Source organism: Neolamprologus brichardi, chromosome 1 (assembly GCF_056152115.1).
Source record: "Neolamprologus brichardi isolate AB-2024 chromosome 1, ASM5615211v1, whole genome shotgun sequence".
NCBI classification, from domain to species: domain Eukaryota; kingdom Metazoa; phylum Chordata; class Actinopteri; order Cichliformes; family Cichlidae; genus Neolamprologus; species Neolamprologus brichardi.
Window position 1 is genome coordinate 44,014,088 of NC_142104.1, and position 18,150 is coordinate 44,032,237.

At 42.0% G+C, this 18,150-nt stretch overlaps 1 protein-coding gene across 2 annotated transcripts in view; it reads right to left on the reverse strand.

Moving 5' to 3' along the window:
* The window catches only part of arnt2 (aryl hydrocarbon receptor nuclear translocator 2), a 76,686-nt gene that overhangs the window by 22,478 nt on the left and 36,058 nt on the right, over positions 1–18,150 (reverse strand). For both annotated transcript variants that reach the window (XM_087842971.1, XM_087842975.1), the window contains 4 exons: positions 14,606–14,671; positions 14,103–14,188; positions 5,052–5,128; positions 1,364–1,498 (listed from right to left, as the gene is read on the reverse strand). In XM_087842971.1, coding sequence (XP_087699097.1) covers positions 1,364–1,498; positions 5,052–5,128; positions 14,103–14,188; positions 14,606–14,671 — 364 coding nt within the window. The remainder of the gene's footprint in view (positions 1–1,363; positions 1,499–5,051; positions 5,129–14,102; positions 14,189–14,605; positions 14,672–18,150) is intronic.

Consider the following 18,150-nt stretch of genomic DNA (forward strand, 5'->3'; position numbering starts at 1 on the left):
TTAATTATTGCCACATTTAAATAATTATTTAATGGTGTATTTAATTAATTCATTTTGGCACAGTTGACTCCTTCAGGTCTCACCATAAATTTATTTTATCTGTCAACCTTACTCATCAAACGCAGGGGGCGGGGTTAACGCTGATCGAGTCAAAACTTTGTCAAACCATTGTTTTTAGCACACAACAACCGGCATGTTGAAACTAACAGGACTGAACTTTGAAAAACCCTTTACACTGCATAAAACACATTAACAACATGATAACACAACTGTCGTCTTTCAGAGCTGGGCGATATAAGATTTTTTCATATCACGATATGTTTTTTTTTTTCATTTCAGGCGATAACGATATATATCACGATATAAGCCAAATAACTATATTTGTAAGATTTAAATGTGCCGTTGCTCACAAGTAAAATGTGAAATAATCAGCAGCTTGTTTTGATTTAAATATTTATTTCCCATAATAGGTTCAACAGGGTAGATGTACTTAAGGAACATGAGACTTTTTCAGATAAATAAAGGCAAATATTGCAAACTACACAAAAGGCAGCCGCTAAAGCGTTTAAGTTTCAAAACAGAACAAACAAAACTACTAAACTGTCAATTCCACTTAGAAACAAAATATTAATTCTAAAAATAAATCTTAGTTTGTTTTACAGAAGAACAGACAAAATTGAGTAACTTTTGTCAATATCAAATAAACTGAGAACTAAAAGGAAATTCTCGATCTGTCCTTGTTGTACAGCTGAGCTTTTCAAACAGTTTAACAGTTACTTTAGTCTGACAGAAGCCGAATGACGAATTAGCGCTTCCAGTCAGAGACTGAGCATGCACCGCTTTATTGGATTTCCAGACTTGCTTTCGGCACATTTACAGTGCGTGCTACTCTGTTTTTGTCAGACTTGAAATAGCAGAAATACCGTCACACTACAGAACTTCTGTGGCTCTTCCGTTCGACAATCTCTCCGGCGTTGGAACCATCATCTGTTTTCTCTTCGGTAACCTTCGGTCACGCTCTCGGTTGATTTTTCTCTAGTCAGCGCACTCATTTCCTCCATTACCCGGACGGCACGGCGGCTGGCTGCTTCCCAAACAAATACACATGTGCGGCTTGGCACTTGTGCTGTACGTAACAAGTCATGTGACGTGACGCTGCGGCTGTGATTGGTTCGGCTCTGCGCTACTTAATTTGGATTGGCTGTTCTTTTTTTTTTAAGAGGACAAGAGCGGTGAGGTCTATCGCAATAGTTTAATTTTTCTATCGAGAAAAAGTTATTTCGCAATACATATCGTTATCGTTCTATCGCCCAGCTCTATCGTCTTTATACGTTTTCAGGACATTCACAGTACAAAGTCTGACCTGAGGCTGATAACCAATGACACTGATGCAGCGTGGATCCACAAAAGTGATGACACCATCAGAGTTGTGACGTGACAGGAACTCTGTGGGAACTGACAGGCCGTTCATATCCATTGAGACTGGAGAGCTGGTCACCTGAGGAAGCCCCACACACACACATTCAAGATTCAAGAAGGTTAATGGGGGTTATTACAACCTTCTATTTGGTGATCTGACTGCCAAACGTGGTAAAGAGAAAAACTAAGCAATTTGTAGTGCTTCAGTGAAAACAAAGAACAAAATATTTATGATTCAATATCAACCAAAAGTTTGAAAAAACACATTGCGTAAAAGTTACAAAATGATTTACATGTCACTAAGTGAAATAAGTATTTGATCCAATATAACACAGCCAGGATTCTGGCCCCCAAAGATGACAATAAATCAATTACAGATACTCCTGATATCAAAATATTAGGCATATACATCAAACTTGATCACAGAATTGATTTCTTTTCCTCTGCGCCACCATGGGCATGACCAAAGAGCCGTCAAAGGACGTCAGGGACAATACTGTAGACCTGCATAGCACCCTGAGCACGCCTGAGCTTGTCTGATCTCGGAGGCTAAGCAGGGTCGGGCCTGGTTAGCATTTGGATAGAAACCGCCTGGGAATTTCAGGTGCTGTAAACTTGGGGGTGGCTTAGGGAAAAATCCCTGGCTGCTCCAGTCTGCATGCCAAATATCCTCGGGCAAAATATTAACCCAAAGTTGCTCTCCGTATGAATGTTCGATAGGAAAAAGCGGATAGAAAGTGCTTGTTGGGTGAGAAGGTGGCAACTTATTCGTAAATGGAAAAAAATATCAAACCAACATCAATCGCCTTCAGTCTAGAGCTCCATGCAAAATCATGGCGCATGAGGTGGGACCACATTCATTAAGAACACTGTTGACCGAGCCGTCAACTTTCAGACCCCTGTGGAACCAGCGTCCAGTTTAGACTGGAGACAGACACCCTCTACTTTTAAGATTAGAATTTAAACTTTCCCTTTTGATGACGCCTACAGCTACGGTTGGATCAGGTGACCCTGAATCCCCATGTTGCTGGTGTCTTCCATGATGCACTCACAAACAAGCTGTGACAGATGGCTGCCCCTCCCTGAGTCTGGTTCTGCCTGAGGCGTCTTCTTGTTTTCCTTCCCAACATTACCAAGTGTTGTTCATAGGGGGTCATTTGAATGTTGGGGTTTTCTATGTGTCATTGTAAGGTCTTAAAACAGAAAATGTCTTGAGGCAACTGTTGTGATTTTGTGCTATGCAAATAAAATTGGATTGAATCATAATGTTGCAGTGTCTGCAAATTCCCCAGTCTCAAGAAGGCACATGAACAGGCCTGTCTTAAGTTTGCCAGTAAACATCTACATGAGTCAGAGAAGGCTTCAGAGAAAGGGCTGTGGTCAGATGGAAGAAAAATCTAGCTCGACCTGCCATGTTTGGAGGACAAGAAATGCTGAGTATGATTCAAAGAACACCATCCCCATAGCCAAACTCGGAGGTGGGAAACATCATGCTTTGGGGTCGTTCTTCTGCTAGAGGTCTTCATTGCATTAAGGGGCTCAGGGGGTTGGGAAGCGTATCTGTAACCGGAAGGTCGCCGGTTCGATCCCTGGGCTCTGTCGTTGTGTCCTTGGGCAGGACACTTTACCCGTTGCCTACTGGTGATGGCCAGAGCGATATGGCAGCCTCGCTTCTGTCAGCCTGCCCCAGGGCAGCTGTGGCTACAACTGTAGCTGCCTCCACCAGTGTGTGAATGTGAGAGTGAATGAATAGTGGAATTGAAAAGCGCTATATAAATCCAATCCATTATTATTATTAAGCAGTGGGCTACCCAGTTTCCAGACCTCACTATAGAAAATCTGTGGCGCTGAAGTTTTGAGCTTCCGTTTGGCAGCCAAGAAATCTAAGTGACTTCAAGAGTTCCTGTTAAGAGGAGTCCAAATCAATCCTAAAATGTGTGTGGCGTGGTGCGGTCTGTGGCTCAGCTGGTTGGGTTCAAGGCTGTTTGGCAGCCAGTCATGCCTCCCGTATTTTAGGAGGACGGCAGAACCTGGAAGGGAGGTGAACTTGAGGAGCAGAAGCAGACAGTGAGAGCGAATGAAACAGCTGGAAAGCTGCTCCATGATGAGTACTGGTATCCAAGCAACCTTAAATAAAGTGTCACATTGGTCAGAGCTTAAGTGCAATGCCGTATGTCCACAGTGTGTAAAGCTGGTGATCAAATACAGGAAACATCTTACTGCTGGGCTTGCCAACAAAGGTTTCTCCACCAAGTACTTCGTCATGCTTCGTTTGGGGATCAAATACTTCACACAGTGAGACGCAAATCAATTTATAAATTCTATGTAACGTGTTTATTCTGTCTCTCTTCATAGCTATTGTTTGATACTAGGGATGTGCTTAACTAATTGTTACTACTGTCACTAGTCGGTACCAAATCTACTATATGTTTAATCTAATTGGGGCGATCGTGGTTCAAGAGTTGGGAGTTCGCCTTGTAATCCTCGCCTCGCCTCTGTCAGTGCGCCCCAGGGTGGCTGCGGCTACAATGTAGCTGCCATCACCAGTGTGTGAATGTGTGGATGTGTAAAGCGCTTTGGGGTCCTTAGGGACTAGTAAAGCGCTATACAAATACAGGCCATTTACCATTTTACCATTTAATTGTTTTACATTCAATTGATGCCCAGTGTCGGAAAAATGAGATTGCAGATAAGAAATGGCTCTGCCATAGCGATAGGGTGAGGAGTTCAGTCATTCAGGAGTCATTGCTCCTCCACATTGAAAGGAGCCAGTTAAGGCAGGTGTCTCCTGGGTAAGGTGTTCAGACCAGGGAGGTCCTATCGGGAGGGGACCCTGGAGTAGACCCAGGACTCAGTGGAGAGAATATAGCTATCGCATACCTGGGAACGCCTCGACAATACAATATAATATTAAAATCAATGTAAACATCTCCCATAAATGAGGATGCTACGGCAATTCAATGAGAATTTAAAATAACCCCTTAAAAAAACGAATGTATTTCACTGTACATTAATTTTAAGTTATTTGTCTAATCAACATCGTTTGCCTCGTTGAATACGAAAGACAATTATATATTTCATGGTGCTGGAAATACCTCCTCTCGCTCCCTGCTCTCCTCTGTTTGCTTCTTGTTTTTGTGCCTGAGTGAAGTCCATCAACTCATCTGCAGGAGTACATCTATCCCAGTTCACTTTACATTGGATCACTCTTCCCACTGCTGAGTTTAAATACTAAAGCTATGCTAGCTAAGCTATGCTAACATACACCTGTGATAAAGCTCTCGGCACACATTATTCATTCAACAGATCGTTGGAGAATTTTATGCATGCTATACATTTACATAGTCTGCCACTTTCTGAACACTTTACAACAATATCACTTATAGTTGCAGAATAATCCAGGAGGGAAGAGTCCTATTCATCTTACAATAACTCAAATTAAGTGAGCTTTTCAGAACAAACCATTCTTTCAAACATTTCTAATGGCAGACTCTACGGCGAGGTGCTTGATTTTATACACCTGTGGACCTGAAAACTCTGAGAGATGTCCATATGGAATACATAAAAACACACAAACACAGCCATTCCTTCCATTTTATCAAAGTGTTTAAATTGTTTGTGTCACCACACACCTGCAGTCTGCCAATAGCCACTAGGCAGTACTTTCCAGTCTGACCCGCCTCTGTGTCTTCTTCTGGTATAGTCATACCTGAGCACAAGAGAAAGAAAAAGAGCAAGGTGTGAAACATGATGTGTGTTTTTTGTCAAGTACTGACGGATCCTTCTGTGGGAAGTGTTTACTCAGGAGAAGAGATTTTTCAGTGCAACAGATTTGCTCTGAAGGCATGGTGATGTTAAGCCCATCATGGGAAATGTCTCTGCCAGCTTAAAGTGATGTGCTGGAGATATTGGTTGAGACTTAGTATACTGTGAGTGCAGTCTGTTTTACTGAAACATGGTTGAATCATCGCCCGACTCCAATGTGGATCTAACTGGTTTCACCCTTATACTGTGTGGTAATGTCAAAGATTGTCTGCAACTAAACTCCCAGTCAGGAAACGGACACCTGATGCTACTGAAGCTCTGAGGGCGCCTGCTCTGAACGTGCTGGTGGAAACAGATAGATTGACATGAACTTCTGTAAACACACAATAATACCCACAAAGACTGTATGCTGTTTCCACAATAACTAACTAGTGACATGAAGGCAATTTCATGTCACTGTGAGGAACCTTGGAGTCATTTTTGACCAGGATATGTCCTTCAACGCACATATTAAACAAATATGTAAGACTGCGTTCTTCCATTTGCGCAACATCTCTAAAATTAGAAATATCCTGTCTCAGAGGGACGCTGAAAAACTAGTTCATGCATTTATTACTTCCAGGCTGGACTACTGCAATTCATTATTATCAGGATGTCCAAAAAACTCACTGAAAAGCCTTCAGTTAATCCAAAATGCTGCAGCAAGAGTCCTGACAGGGACTAGAAAGAGAGAGCAGATTTCTCCTGTTCTGGCTTCCTGTTAAATCCAGAATTGAATTCAAAATCCTGCTCCTCACATACAAGGTCTTAAATAATCAGGCCCCATCTTATCTTAATGACCTTGTAGTACCATATCACCCTATTAGAGCACTTCGCTCTCGCTCTGCAGGTCTACTTGTTGTTCCTAGAGTATTTAAAAGTAGAATGGGAGGCAGAGCCTTCAGTTTTCAGGCCCCTCTTCTGTGGAACCAGCTTCCAGTTTGGATTCGGGAGACAGACACTATCTCTACTTTTAAGATTAGGCTTAAAACTTTCCTTTTTGCTAAAGCATATAGTTAGGGCTGGACCAGGTGACCCTGAATCCTCCCTTAGTTATGCTGCAATAGATGTAGGCTGCCGGGGGATTCCCATGATGCATTGGGTTTTTCCTTTCCAGTCACCTTTCTCACTCACTATGTGTTAACAGACCTCTCTGTATTGAATCATATCTGTTTTTAACCTCTGTCTCTCTTCCACAGCATGTCTTTATCCTGTCTTCCTTCTCTCACCCCAACCAATCACAGCAGATGGCCCCGCCCCTCCCTGAGCCTGGTTCTGCTGGAGGTTTCTTCCTGTTAAAAGGGAGTTTTTCCTTCCCACTGTTGCCAAAGTGCTGCTCATAGGGGGTCATATGATTGTTGGGCTTTTCTCTGTATCTATGAAGCGCCTTGAGGCGACTTTTGTTGTGATTTGGCGCTATATAAATAAAATTGAATTGAATTGAATTGAATTGAATTGCCAACTAGAAAAGGGTAACGTTCAGAGATGGATGGGGAATCGGTGCCATCTCTGGCTTCAACAAAAAGAAAAGAGCCATTTAACCCTTTAAAACCGGTCACAGTGGCATGCTCCGTTTTGCGTAATTATTTTTAAATCCCGGTAGCTCTGCAACCACGTGAGCTAGCGCAATAATTTTTTTTTGCATATGAAACCGGAGGAGTTGTACTTACATCTTATGCCATCAGCTTGTCCTCGGTCACAGTTTCCTTCCACATATAGTTTTGCAAAAACTGCATAAAAAGCACTTGCAGCAACAAAAACATAATATTCCAGAAACACGCTTTTACCGATCCGATCAGCTGTTTGTAACACTTCCTACGTCCATCAGCGCGAACTATCGCATGTCCGCCATGACCTGCCCGAAACCGGAAGTGACGTCATTTTTGAATTTAGTTTTTTACCATCAAGGCCTCATGAGCCTATACTGGTGTTTTTAAAAGTTATGTTTGACTTTATGACTTTCTGTGTGGTTTCTGGGATGCTTAGGACTCATATTGCACTGCTGGAAATAGTTTATTTTGATGCATATGCTGCTTTTTTGCAAATTTGCATTATAATATTTATTTTCGTTTTTCCTGCAGTGTATAAAAATTGGTGTATTTCAAAAATAAAACTATGAAGACACTCAAAATAAATTTCCTGTGGTGGGAAACTATTTTGTGCAACTTTTTTGTATTTACAGTTTTGAGGGATAAGCCTCTTAAATTTCTCTAACTAGAAATATATGTTAAAAAAACAAAAACGATTTTCAATTTTTTTGTAGTTTATTGCACTTTTTTGCAATTTATGTAATTACTATGCACTTAATGCAGACATATTATTAAAACTTAGGCTATAATGGTTGTATTGATGTATAGCAACTTGAAATGCTCCCAAAAATGGCTCCACAGCATGTAAAAATATAATATAAGCTCTGGCGGACTTGGTTCTATGGTAGGTCTTAAAGGGTTAAGGAGCTGATGGACTCAACCAGTTCTTCAACGGATTTGACTACATGGTCACACCCAGTCCCGCTGCTTCTCTGTTCACTGAAACTATGTCTTCTCCTCCTCCTTGCATTTCTAATATGGATCAGGTACTTCCCTCTCACACCTGTGCCTCTTTTACGTCACAGAGGCACGGGTGAGACTGGAGCTGGGAAGCCTAAGCTCTGGGAAGGCTGATGGCCCAGAGGGTGTGTTCAAAGCTGCTTGAGGACTGTGCTTCCCCCCCTACCTGTGTCTACTTCTCAACAGGATCTTCAATCTGACTCAACACTGTGGAAGCATCCTGTGTTCTGCCGGTGCCAGTGTCCGCTTGAACTGAACGACGACAGATCAGTGGCCCTTACATGGCACATCATGAAATCCTTCCTCATCTGGGGGCATTCGGAGCTGATGTGAGAGTTATGTTCTTTGATTTTAGTGCTTTTAATACCATCCAACTAAATATGCTCAAAAACAAGCACACAGACACAAGACTGTATTCCTCTGTTTCCTGGATTACAGATTAGCTGACAGGAAAGCCATAGTTTGTCAGGTTGGCTAACTGTGTTCCACCCACTAAACCCTTTGGTTTTTAATCCTCATACAAAGAGCAGATGAGCTACGTCAGACAAAATTCGAGCAGTGAGAAGTAATCTACTGGCTGACATCCAGCCCATCATTAATCACAAACCCCAAAATGCCCAGACTGGATCAAGGAAGCGCTTTCAGCTTTTCTAATGCATGCACTTTGTGATAGCCAGTTATGGACAGCAGCTATAATATCCTGGATCAGCCATTGTTCACTACTATTTTGCTGTGTCACCACATTTTAAATATTCTCCGATGCTTTAACCCCAATCATAACTAACCAATCATAAAATGACCTTTAAAACATTGTTTTCCATTTCTGCAAATGCCACATGTTTGGATGGGCTGAGATGTTTTGACTGAAATCAGTTCAAGTGAAGCCTTTCATGTCACGTCGTAATTCCAGTTAAAAACAGAAGTTAGACCACAAAAAGGCAAAAATAAAGAAATTAAATCAATTCCTCCTTATTTTTGCCAGAAGTTTGCAAATTTGGCATCTATTTAACATCAGCTTCAAACTGACTTCAGTGACCTCCACATTTATGTTTTATGTTTTGTTTACGTGGACACAGACAGTGAGCAGTATGTTCTCAAAGGAAGAGGGTCCTGGGAGAAGCAGTATACAATAAACCTGCCTATTAACTATAAGCTTAAATATGCAAGACTGGATGTAACACTAATAATGCACCATATAAATGCTATTCTCACTGATGAATGAACTTTGTACTGTGGGATGAAGCCAAATACCTGGACTAAACAACAGCAGGAAATGTAAATGCACAGACAGACAGAAGTTCCAAATAAGACACCGACTTCATCGTCATCTGTGGCTACATTTCTCAATGTTCAGCCAACACCAAACGCACGCTCATTAAAGTGGAACTGTGCGTGTCTGGACGTTTCATAGCGTGTCTCTCTGTTATCCATCTGAAATTTATAAGCGTCTGTATGTCGCTCGATGCCCGATGTATTGTGTCCAGAACATTCCTAAGGAGTATTTTTAGCTCAAGGAAGTGAGACCATATGTCCCTGATTGCAAAACACATGTGAATTATTCCAGTGTGGCCCAAGAACGCTGCGAGGAATTTTGTTGTTTTTATTTGGTGTTGCTCAGTCTCATCGCTCTACTTTGTCATCAATTTAGACACCTGGTTTGAGACCAAGGCAGCATACCACGCATGTGCGTGTTACATTGTAAATACGGGGTTTTCCCCTCATGATAACTTACGGTAATACAGCTGTAAGAAACTTGATTTATGAACAAATTTCATATAAATATACACGGAGTTCGACCAACATTTGGGAGAAGCAGAATTGTTTTTAGCTGGATTGATTTTTTAAAACTCCTATATAGGGATGGGTATCGTTTAGGTTTTATCCGATACCGGTGCCAAACCAGTACTTTTGAAACGGTGCCGGTGCTTAAACGGTGCTTAAAGAATGGAGAACACAAAATTGGTCCAAAAACCTCTCATGTTCAGCTGTTTTTTTGTAAAAAGATAACAATGTTAGCCTTTTCTGCAGCTATGGGGCATATATGGTATCACTCTTGGCTGGAAGCAGCTTAAACAATGGAGAAAACACAAACTTTGTCCAAAAACCTCTCATGTTTAACTGTTTTCCACTTTTTCTTTGGTCATTTTAGCCTTTTTGTCCAGGGTGAAGGGAGCATCTGCCATCACACAAGAAGAGATACCGGTAGCCATCCCTACTCCTATATAAACTTTTGTGTCTTTGTCAATCTTCCTTTGCCTCTTAAAAATTACCACATTACCACCACCACTAGTTGCAAGGAATGAGCAGTGGTTCTCTTTTAATCCTCACTTGGCATCGGACCCAAACCTTCTGGCGTCACCAGTGGTAGTTCCTCCACGGTAGGTCCGTAAATGCCCGTACATGTAAAGACCAGTCATCGTGCGATCGTGGCTCAAGAGTTGGGAGTTCGTCTTGTAATCGGAAGGTTGCCGGTTCGAGCCCCGGCTCGGACAGTCTCAGTCATTGTGTCCTTGGACTAACACTTCACCTACCGCCTACTGGTGATGGCCAGAGGGGCCGATGGCGCGATATGGGAGCCTCGCCTCTGTCAGTCTGCCCCAGCTGTGGCTACAACTGTAGCTGCCTCCACCAGTGTGTGAATGTAAGAGTGAATGAATAATGGCATTGTAAAGCGCTTTAAGGGGTCCTGAAAAGTGCTATATAAATGCAATATATAAAGGCCCTTATTTTAACCATCAATCGAGCTTCTGTTTTTGTTTGCTGCTATTAAAGCTTAGCAATATTAGCTACGACTATCACTGCCTCTCAGGGGAACACCGAGTTTAAAGACAGGTTAACAACATCACTTGCCCAGCTGCAGTTAGCGATCTTGAAAGAGATGGTTAACACTCCTCCTTCATCGTTGGCAGTTTTCAGAGAGCCGGGGTTACATGGTAGGCGCCATCCGAAAACATGATGTACAAAATTAACTTCATGGTGTATTCAATAAGGCTTGAAATTAGTGAAGACCATCAACAGCAGTGTTTACCACGTTTACACAGTCGGGACACCAAAGACAATTTTCAAATTCACACTTTTACACAGTCGGATTTCATTTGAAACCAGATGACTTGCCCCTCGCTGTCTGTTAGGATGAAGTTTCGACATGAAGCACTTCATGTTATAAAGGACAATTCACACTATGGGGCCCTGCTCTCAAAAACTGACACAGAAGTAACACTGTCTGTATTGGATTTAAGAAAGAAGTGCTTAAAAGTAGAGAAACATGTCTAGTGCCATCTTGTGCGAAGTACAACGCGTGACATCATTGGCTGGTTGATTGGCTGGCTGTGGGCAACCAACCAAGGTGCAATCTCCTCAACAATCGAACCAAAGCGGTCAAGTGTCTTTTGATGTTACGGCACATGCTTGAAAAAAAGGCCAGACATGAAAGAACATATGATTGCCTTTATGGGGAAGATCTTTGAGGCAGGGCATGCTGAACCAGCCCCACCACCCACTGGTGAACAACAGTGCTGGTACTTTCCAATCTTTGGAGTTTATTACCTGCGTAAACCAGGCCAAGTACAGGTAGTACTCAACTCCAGCGCTAAGCATGATGGTGTCTCTCTTAATAACATCCTGTTGAGTGGAACCAACTTAAATACACTTTGGCACTTTTAACCCTTTAAGACCTACCATAGAACCAAGTCCGCCAGAGCTTATATTATATTTTTACATGCTGTGGAGCCATTTTTGGGAGCATTTCAAGTTGCTATACATCAATACAACCATTACAGCCTAAATTTTAATAATATGTTTGCATTAAGTGCATAGTAATTACATAAATTGCAAAAAAGTGCAATAAACTACAAAAAAATTGAAAATCGTTTTTGTTTTTTTAACATATATTTCTAGTTAGAGAAATTTAAGAGGCTTATCCCTCAAAACTGTAAATACAAAGAAGTTGCACAAAATAGTTTCCCACCACAGGAAATTTATTTTGAGCGTCTTCATAGTTTTATTTTTGAAATACACCAATTTTTATACACTGCAGGAAAAACGAAAATAAATATTATAATGCAAATTTGCAAAAAAGCAGCATATGCATCAAAATAAACTATTTCCAGCAGTGCAATATGAGTCCTAAGCATCCCAGAAACCACACAGAAAGTCATAAAGTCAAACATAACTTTTAAAAACACCAGTATAGGCTCATGAGGCCTTGATGGTAAAAAACTACATTTCCGCGAAAATGACGTCACTTCCGGTTTCGGGCAGGTCATGGCGGACATGTGATAGTTTGCGCTGATGGACGTAGGAAGTGTTATGAACAGCTGATCGGATCAGCAAAGCGTGTTTCTGGAATATTATGTTTTTGTTGCTGCAAGTGCTTTTTATGCAGTTTTTGCAAAGCTATATGTGGAAGGAAACTGTGACCGAGGACAAGCTGATGGCATAAGATGTAAGTACAACTCTGGTTTCATACGCAAAAAAAATTTTTGCGCTAGCTCACGTGGTTGCAGAGCTACCGGGATTTAAAAATAGTTACGCAAAACGGAGAGTGCCCGCTCCGACCGGCTTTAAAGGGTTAAACTGACAGTTTTATCTTTTTTGTCTTCCAACAGGAGAAGCCTTTTACCTGTGGGGGTATTTTTTCCACAGTCAAGCACAGCAGCACAAACAGCATATTTGATCTTTCGGGATTTGCGACCCCATTAGCAGTACAGGACTAGCTGTGCACTTTGCGAATGGGCCCCAACACCAACTAAAAACGTGACACAGTGAAAGAAAAAAACCCTCAAAATATTATGTTTATGTCCTCAGAACAAAGTTAAGAAATGTTCTCATTTACAGCGAGGAGAACATAAAACAAAACTCATATATTCCCTCAGTTGCGGTCCACATATGCTCCAGTGCAATTAATACATAAATGAGGCTCAAATATGGATCTGATGATGGATCTGCAGCTTCAGTGTGGTCGTTACATGAGATGCAGCTGTTTGTTCATCCACCATCTGCCACTGGGCAATTATCTAACAGAAATGCTTATGGACTGAGTTGGTAATGTGGGTCATTTACTTTAATCAGCCGTGTATATCTGACATTTTTGACTGTGCTTCATGGTTTCACTAACTGGTTTTACTGGGCTTACTTTTGTCTTTTACAGCTGACTTTTAAAAAAGCAGGCTGTTGTGATATCACCGTCGCTCTTCATTTCTGCCATACAGAATGATGCAGTTGAACATATCTGGAACTTTGACGTCTTGAACAGGTAAACAGTGAACATTGGAAGGATGGGACTGCTTCTGTTAAAACACCATCAGTAGTAAGAGCCGACTGAAGCTGTAAAGTTTCAGTTTCAGTGTAAGTCAATGTTACTGCTGAATTGCTTGGACCCTTCTGATCAACAATTTCCTCGTCTTTTGAGCCTTGGTATGTGTTTGTAGGCTTTCATAATAAGTAACGCTACTGCTCATCTCACTCGTGTCTGCGGCCACAGCATACCCAAACCTTTGTGGACATGATCCTCATGTTTTCATGTGTTTCAACTTAATCTGAAGTGGCTCTAACTCTGTTCCAACCACAGGATTGGCTCAGTCCTCCTCTCACTGTCGTTGGACTTTTGTGTTGTCTGTCAGAACACAGAATGATTTGTACTGACTTTATATTGGCCATCGCTCATTTCTATCAAAGAAAATCAATTTTGCAATAATTAAGTTTAACATTTTGTCCCCCAGTCCAGCTGAGCTGTAGAGCACTGAGTATGTATCATTATGGCTGTGACTCACCCAGGTAGAGCTGCTCATCTGCTAATTAAAAGGTCACTTGTTCATTCACCAACAGATGGAACCACCAGCCCTGTTTCCAGTCTGCATGCCAAAGTATTCCTGGGCGAGATACTGAACCCTGAGTGGCTCCTGATGTGTTCATCAGAGTGTGAATGGGTAAATAACATGTTGTATAAAGCACTTTGAGGGCCAAGGTAAAGTAGAAAAGCATAAGAACCTTTTACCATTTACAGTGAGAGTGAGAAAGGGAGGCTAAGACACACAAGCTTGTTCGTATTGTAAACACCCAACTGTCCGCTGGGAAACCCACCAGCCAAAAGACACAGTACAACACCACTCCAGCTGTCAAAGACCTGAGAAGATGTAATGTTTCCTTTGGACTGTATTTGAACATGAACTTGACAGGAAAAAAGGTCTTTTGTCATAAGACACCAAGAAACTGTTTGAACTCTGTAGATACAGAGATACAGACTGAAGTCTTGATCCAGAGCTCAGCAGAGGCCACCACCAGCTCTCACTTTAGTTGAAGTGTGATATGTATGAGTGTGCTCTTGTTTACCTGCAGGGGGCCAGGCTTTGATGTAGCCAGTGCAATGCACCACAGAGTACTGAGCCTCTCCTTCTTTCGAGGGCCCGAGGCCATTCCTGATAAACAAGGGAAAAACCAAAGCATGTTAGCAAGACAGACAGCGCTACATTGTGGTTTCATTTTTCCGTTGAAAGAAACAAGTTTTACACCTAAAAATGAATACAACATAAAGATGAAGCGAGTATTTCTGATATAACTTTTTAGTTCCTTAAAAATGTTCCCACAACTCTGAGTATCAGGTCGCTTTGGTGGAAATATGATTACACTGTTGTATTTAAATCTTTAGTACAAGAAGAACTTGAAGTCTCTGACTCTGTTACAATAAAAGTTACTTTTTAGGAAAATATTTACTGTATGAAGGTCTAGTTGGTAACAGCTACAAAGCTTATGTGTTTATGTTCCATTTAACCCCAGAAACATCAGGAGTTACGCCTGGATCACAACCATGGCCGGAATTAGAGCCTCAAACATACCTGTAGCGCTTTCTCATGTTAGCCAGGCGGTTTAAGGAGATGTGATCCAGAGGAGCACTGCCACATCTGCACACAAACACAGACAACAGTATTACACAACTTTGCAACGACTGCAACAGAACAAAGTGTGCACATCTTGATCTACAGATACCAAAATGAGACAATTACAGAGTACTCACTACTCACAGAGCTGTCGAATAATTCATCCATTGAAACATTTCTGTGCTGATCGTTGACTATTTAAAAGCGGTCCCCAACCCCCGGGCCTCGGACCGGTACCGGTCCGTGAGTCGTTTGGTACCGGGCCGCGAGAGTTGAGGTTCAGGTGTGAAATGTATAGTTTTCAGGGTTTTTATCGGTTTTCAGCGTTATTTTGTTATCGTTTTTATCGTTTACTCAGTTTTCCTGGGTCTTTTCACGTGTGTTATGAATAAATCTTCTTTTTTTCGGTACCGGTACTGGTTTTATTTTGTTGTATTTATCCGCGACACCTTAAAGGCCGGTCCATGAAAATATTGTCAGGCATAAACCGGTCCGTGGCGCAAAAAAGGTTGGAGACCGCTGGTTTAGTATATTAAGCATTTGTTTAAACTCAGAGAAACAAGCTCCTTCAAATGTAGCTCATTGTGGAGCTGATTCCATGCGTAAGTGCAAACCCTTGGCACCAGATTTTGTGAACGCATGTTGTAAGATCACATATTGGAAGACAAAAGTCTTTTCAAGAGTCATCAGTCAAAATTCTGAAGTATTTATATTTCAATACTAAATCAATCTTCAAACCAAGGAAAATTCAATCAATTTGATTTAGTGTTGGAAACATTGGAAACTAATTTAGAACTGAAGGTTTGCTGAACAGCATTAAAGGATTGTTGGAGCTGATGAAGTGTGGAGCCAACAGAATACATCACAGTGTCATCGGCATAAAAATGGAAATTGATACTTGTTGATGGCCCAGAACTGATCCCTGGGGAACACCTTTAACCACACCAAGGAAGCTACTGCCTTCAGTTCTGTTGGAAAGATATTTTTCAAACCACTCAACCACCTGTTCTGTCAGTCCAACACTGATATGTTTTTGCTTTAATAGCGCATGAGCATCAAAAGCCTTCCCAAATAATTATTCTGTCACAAGCCCATGCAGGCCCACGCCTAAAGTTTGCACAATCACACATTACCACCACAACAAAGAAGAAGAAGGAAAACAAAACAAAAAACAGTGCACGGTAAATGGACTGATTCTTACATGGGGAGTTTTTACTGTCCCTGTATACGATATGCCTCCAGTCCAGTGGTCTTTATGCTCGCCACGTCACTTGCGTCTCAAGATGATTTTCACATCACATTCTGTGTCACGACACAATCTTTGTGGTGCATCGGCCGGTCGTGCACATCTTAAATGTCATAACTTGGTGCGCTGTGACACGAGCGTTTTTACCGCCACTTTAATAGTAATCCTACACAGAAGCTACACGGACACACAGAAAGAGATGTTGCAAACTTGATTTTGTGAAAAGACCCACTTGGCTTTCAGCGTTAACTTCTTCATATGGCGATATTGTCTGATTGGCGACACCTATCGTTTAGGAGCGGCTTTATACAGAGCAGCTAATATAGTGCAGCAGATTGACTGCATCTGAGCGATGAAGGCACAGCAGAGAGAGCATTGTGAGGGTATATTAGCAGCTTCAGTCACCTTTTTAGACGTATTCATACGAGCACTTTTTCTATGCTTTCCTAAGGTGTTTCTAATATCTACACACATTCATACTCCAATGTATCGGAGAGCAACTTGGGGTTAGTACATTGTCCAAGTTAGGGATCGAACCGCCAGCGTCCAATCAGCAGACGACCCACTCTACCACCTGAGCTACAGCGAGCATTATGAACTGAGAGTTCAGCAGCAGCATATCCAACATGTAACATCGGTGTCATCTGACAGATGGCATATTCTGCACAGTTTTGGGCACACAATACGCCACTTTACCAATATTTTACAGGTGGATTTCCTACAATAGTCAAAGGAGCTTGCAAAGAAAAGCGTCTGGACTTCTTTAAGTTGCTTGAAGACGTTTCACCTCTCATCCGAGAAGCTTCTTCAGTTCTAAGGTCAAATGGTGGCGAGTCCCAGATATAAACCTGGTGGGAGTTTCCCCCCACAGAGGGACAAAAGGACCCCCTGATGATCCTCTAATCGCCTGAGCCAAGGTGTGAAACTGGGTGTGGGTCCCAATCAGCCAGAGTTTCGGGTGAGTTCATTGTGAAACCTGGCCCCACCCTATCATGTGATTTCCTGAGGTCTGATGGCCCAGGATGTGAGTGGGCGTTAAGGCGTCTGGGAAGGATCTCAAAACTGGATTATAGATGGCAGAGAGTTGGTGTCGTAAACCACCGCCTCCGTTTAAAGATGGTCGCTCACAGTGGACATAGATGCTTCTTTCACTCCTCTTTCAAACCATCTGTCCTCTCTGTCCAAAATGTGAACATTGGCATCCTCGAAAGAGTGACCTTTGACCTTTAGATGCAGATGGACAGCTGAATCTTGTCCTGTGGAGGTGGCTCTTCTGTGTTGTGCCATGCGCTTGTGAAGTGGCTGTTTGGTCTCTCCGATGTAGAGGTCTGGGCATTCCTCGCTGCACTGTACGGCATACACCACATTGTTAAGTCTGTGTTTTGGGGTTTTGTCTTTCGGGTGAACCAGTTTGTGTCTGAGTGTGTTGCTGGGTCTGAAGTACACCGGGATGTCATGCTTGGAGAAAACTCTCCTGAGTTTCTCTGATAACTCAGGATGGAAACGTCTTCAAGTAACTTAAAGAAGTCCAGACGCTTTTCTTTGCAAGCTCCTTTGACTACGATGACCTGGATGACTGAGAACCTTCACAGACATTTCCTACAATAAAATATTTCTGTCGTCATGGTAGTGCCCTTTTCCATCCATATGAACCTTCAGTAGATTCTACTTCCTGCTGTGAAAGGACTGTGTCTGTCATCTGCAGCGATGCCTAGACTCTGCTTCTCTTGCAGACATGGACAAATGGAAAGTCCAAGCAGTCATTCCTGTTATATCTTTTTCAGCCCACTCTAAGTCTAGGGGCATGTGTAGTATTGTAATGTAATGGGAATTCTCTGTGGAGACGTTCACTGACGATGACCTCTGACCTTAGCAGACTTGTGGATACTGTCCAGTGAGTCTGAGCTGTGTGGAGATGCTTCTCACACTGTGGTTGGTGGACGGCCCACTCCACTAACCAAACCACAGGAAGCTCAAATCACCAAATAAGGTAAAGCGTTTTGAAATTTGGACATAAATCGATATTTGCCTCAAAGCTGTTGCAAATGTGCGAGATATGATCCACAAGTGTAAACTAAGATTTGTGTGCACAAACAATAAGTATTTATTCAGCTTTGGATGGAAAATAGTTTGTTAAACAGTTTTACGTGTCGTCAGATTGCTGATTATTTCTGTGTGGATTGAAGCACAAGTTCATTAGTCTTTAAAGGTTACCTACAAATTATTGTACGCATTAGTAAAGTTCATGCTTGTACAT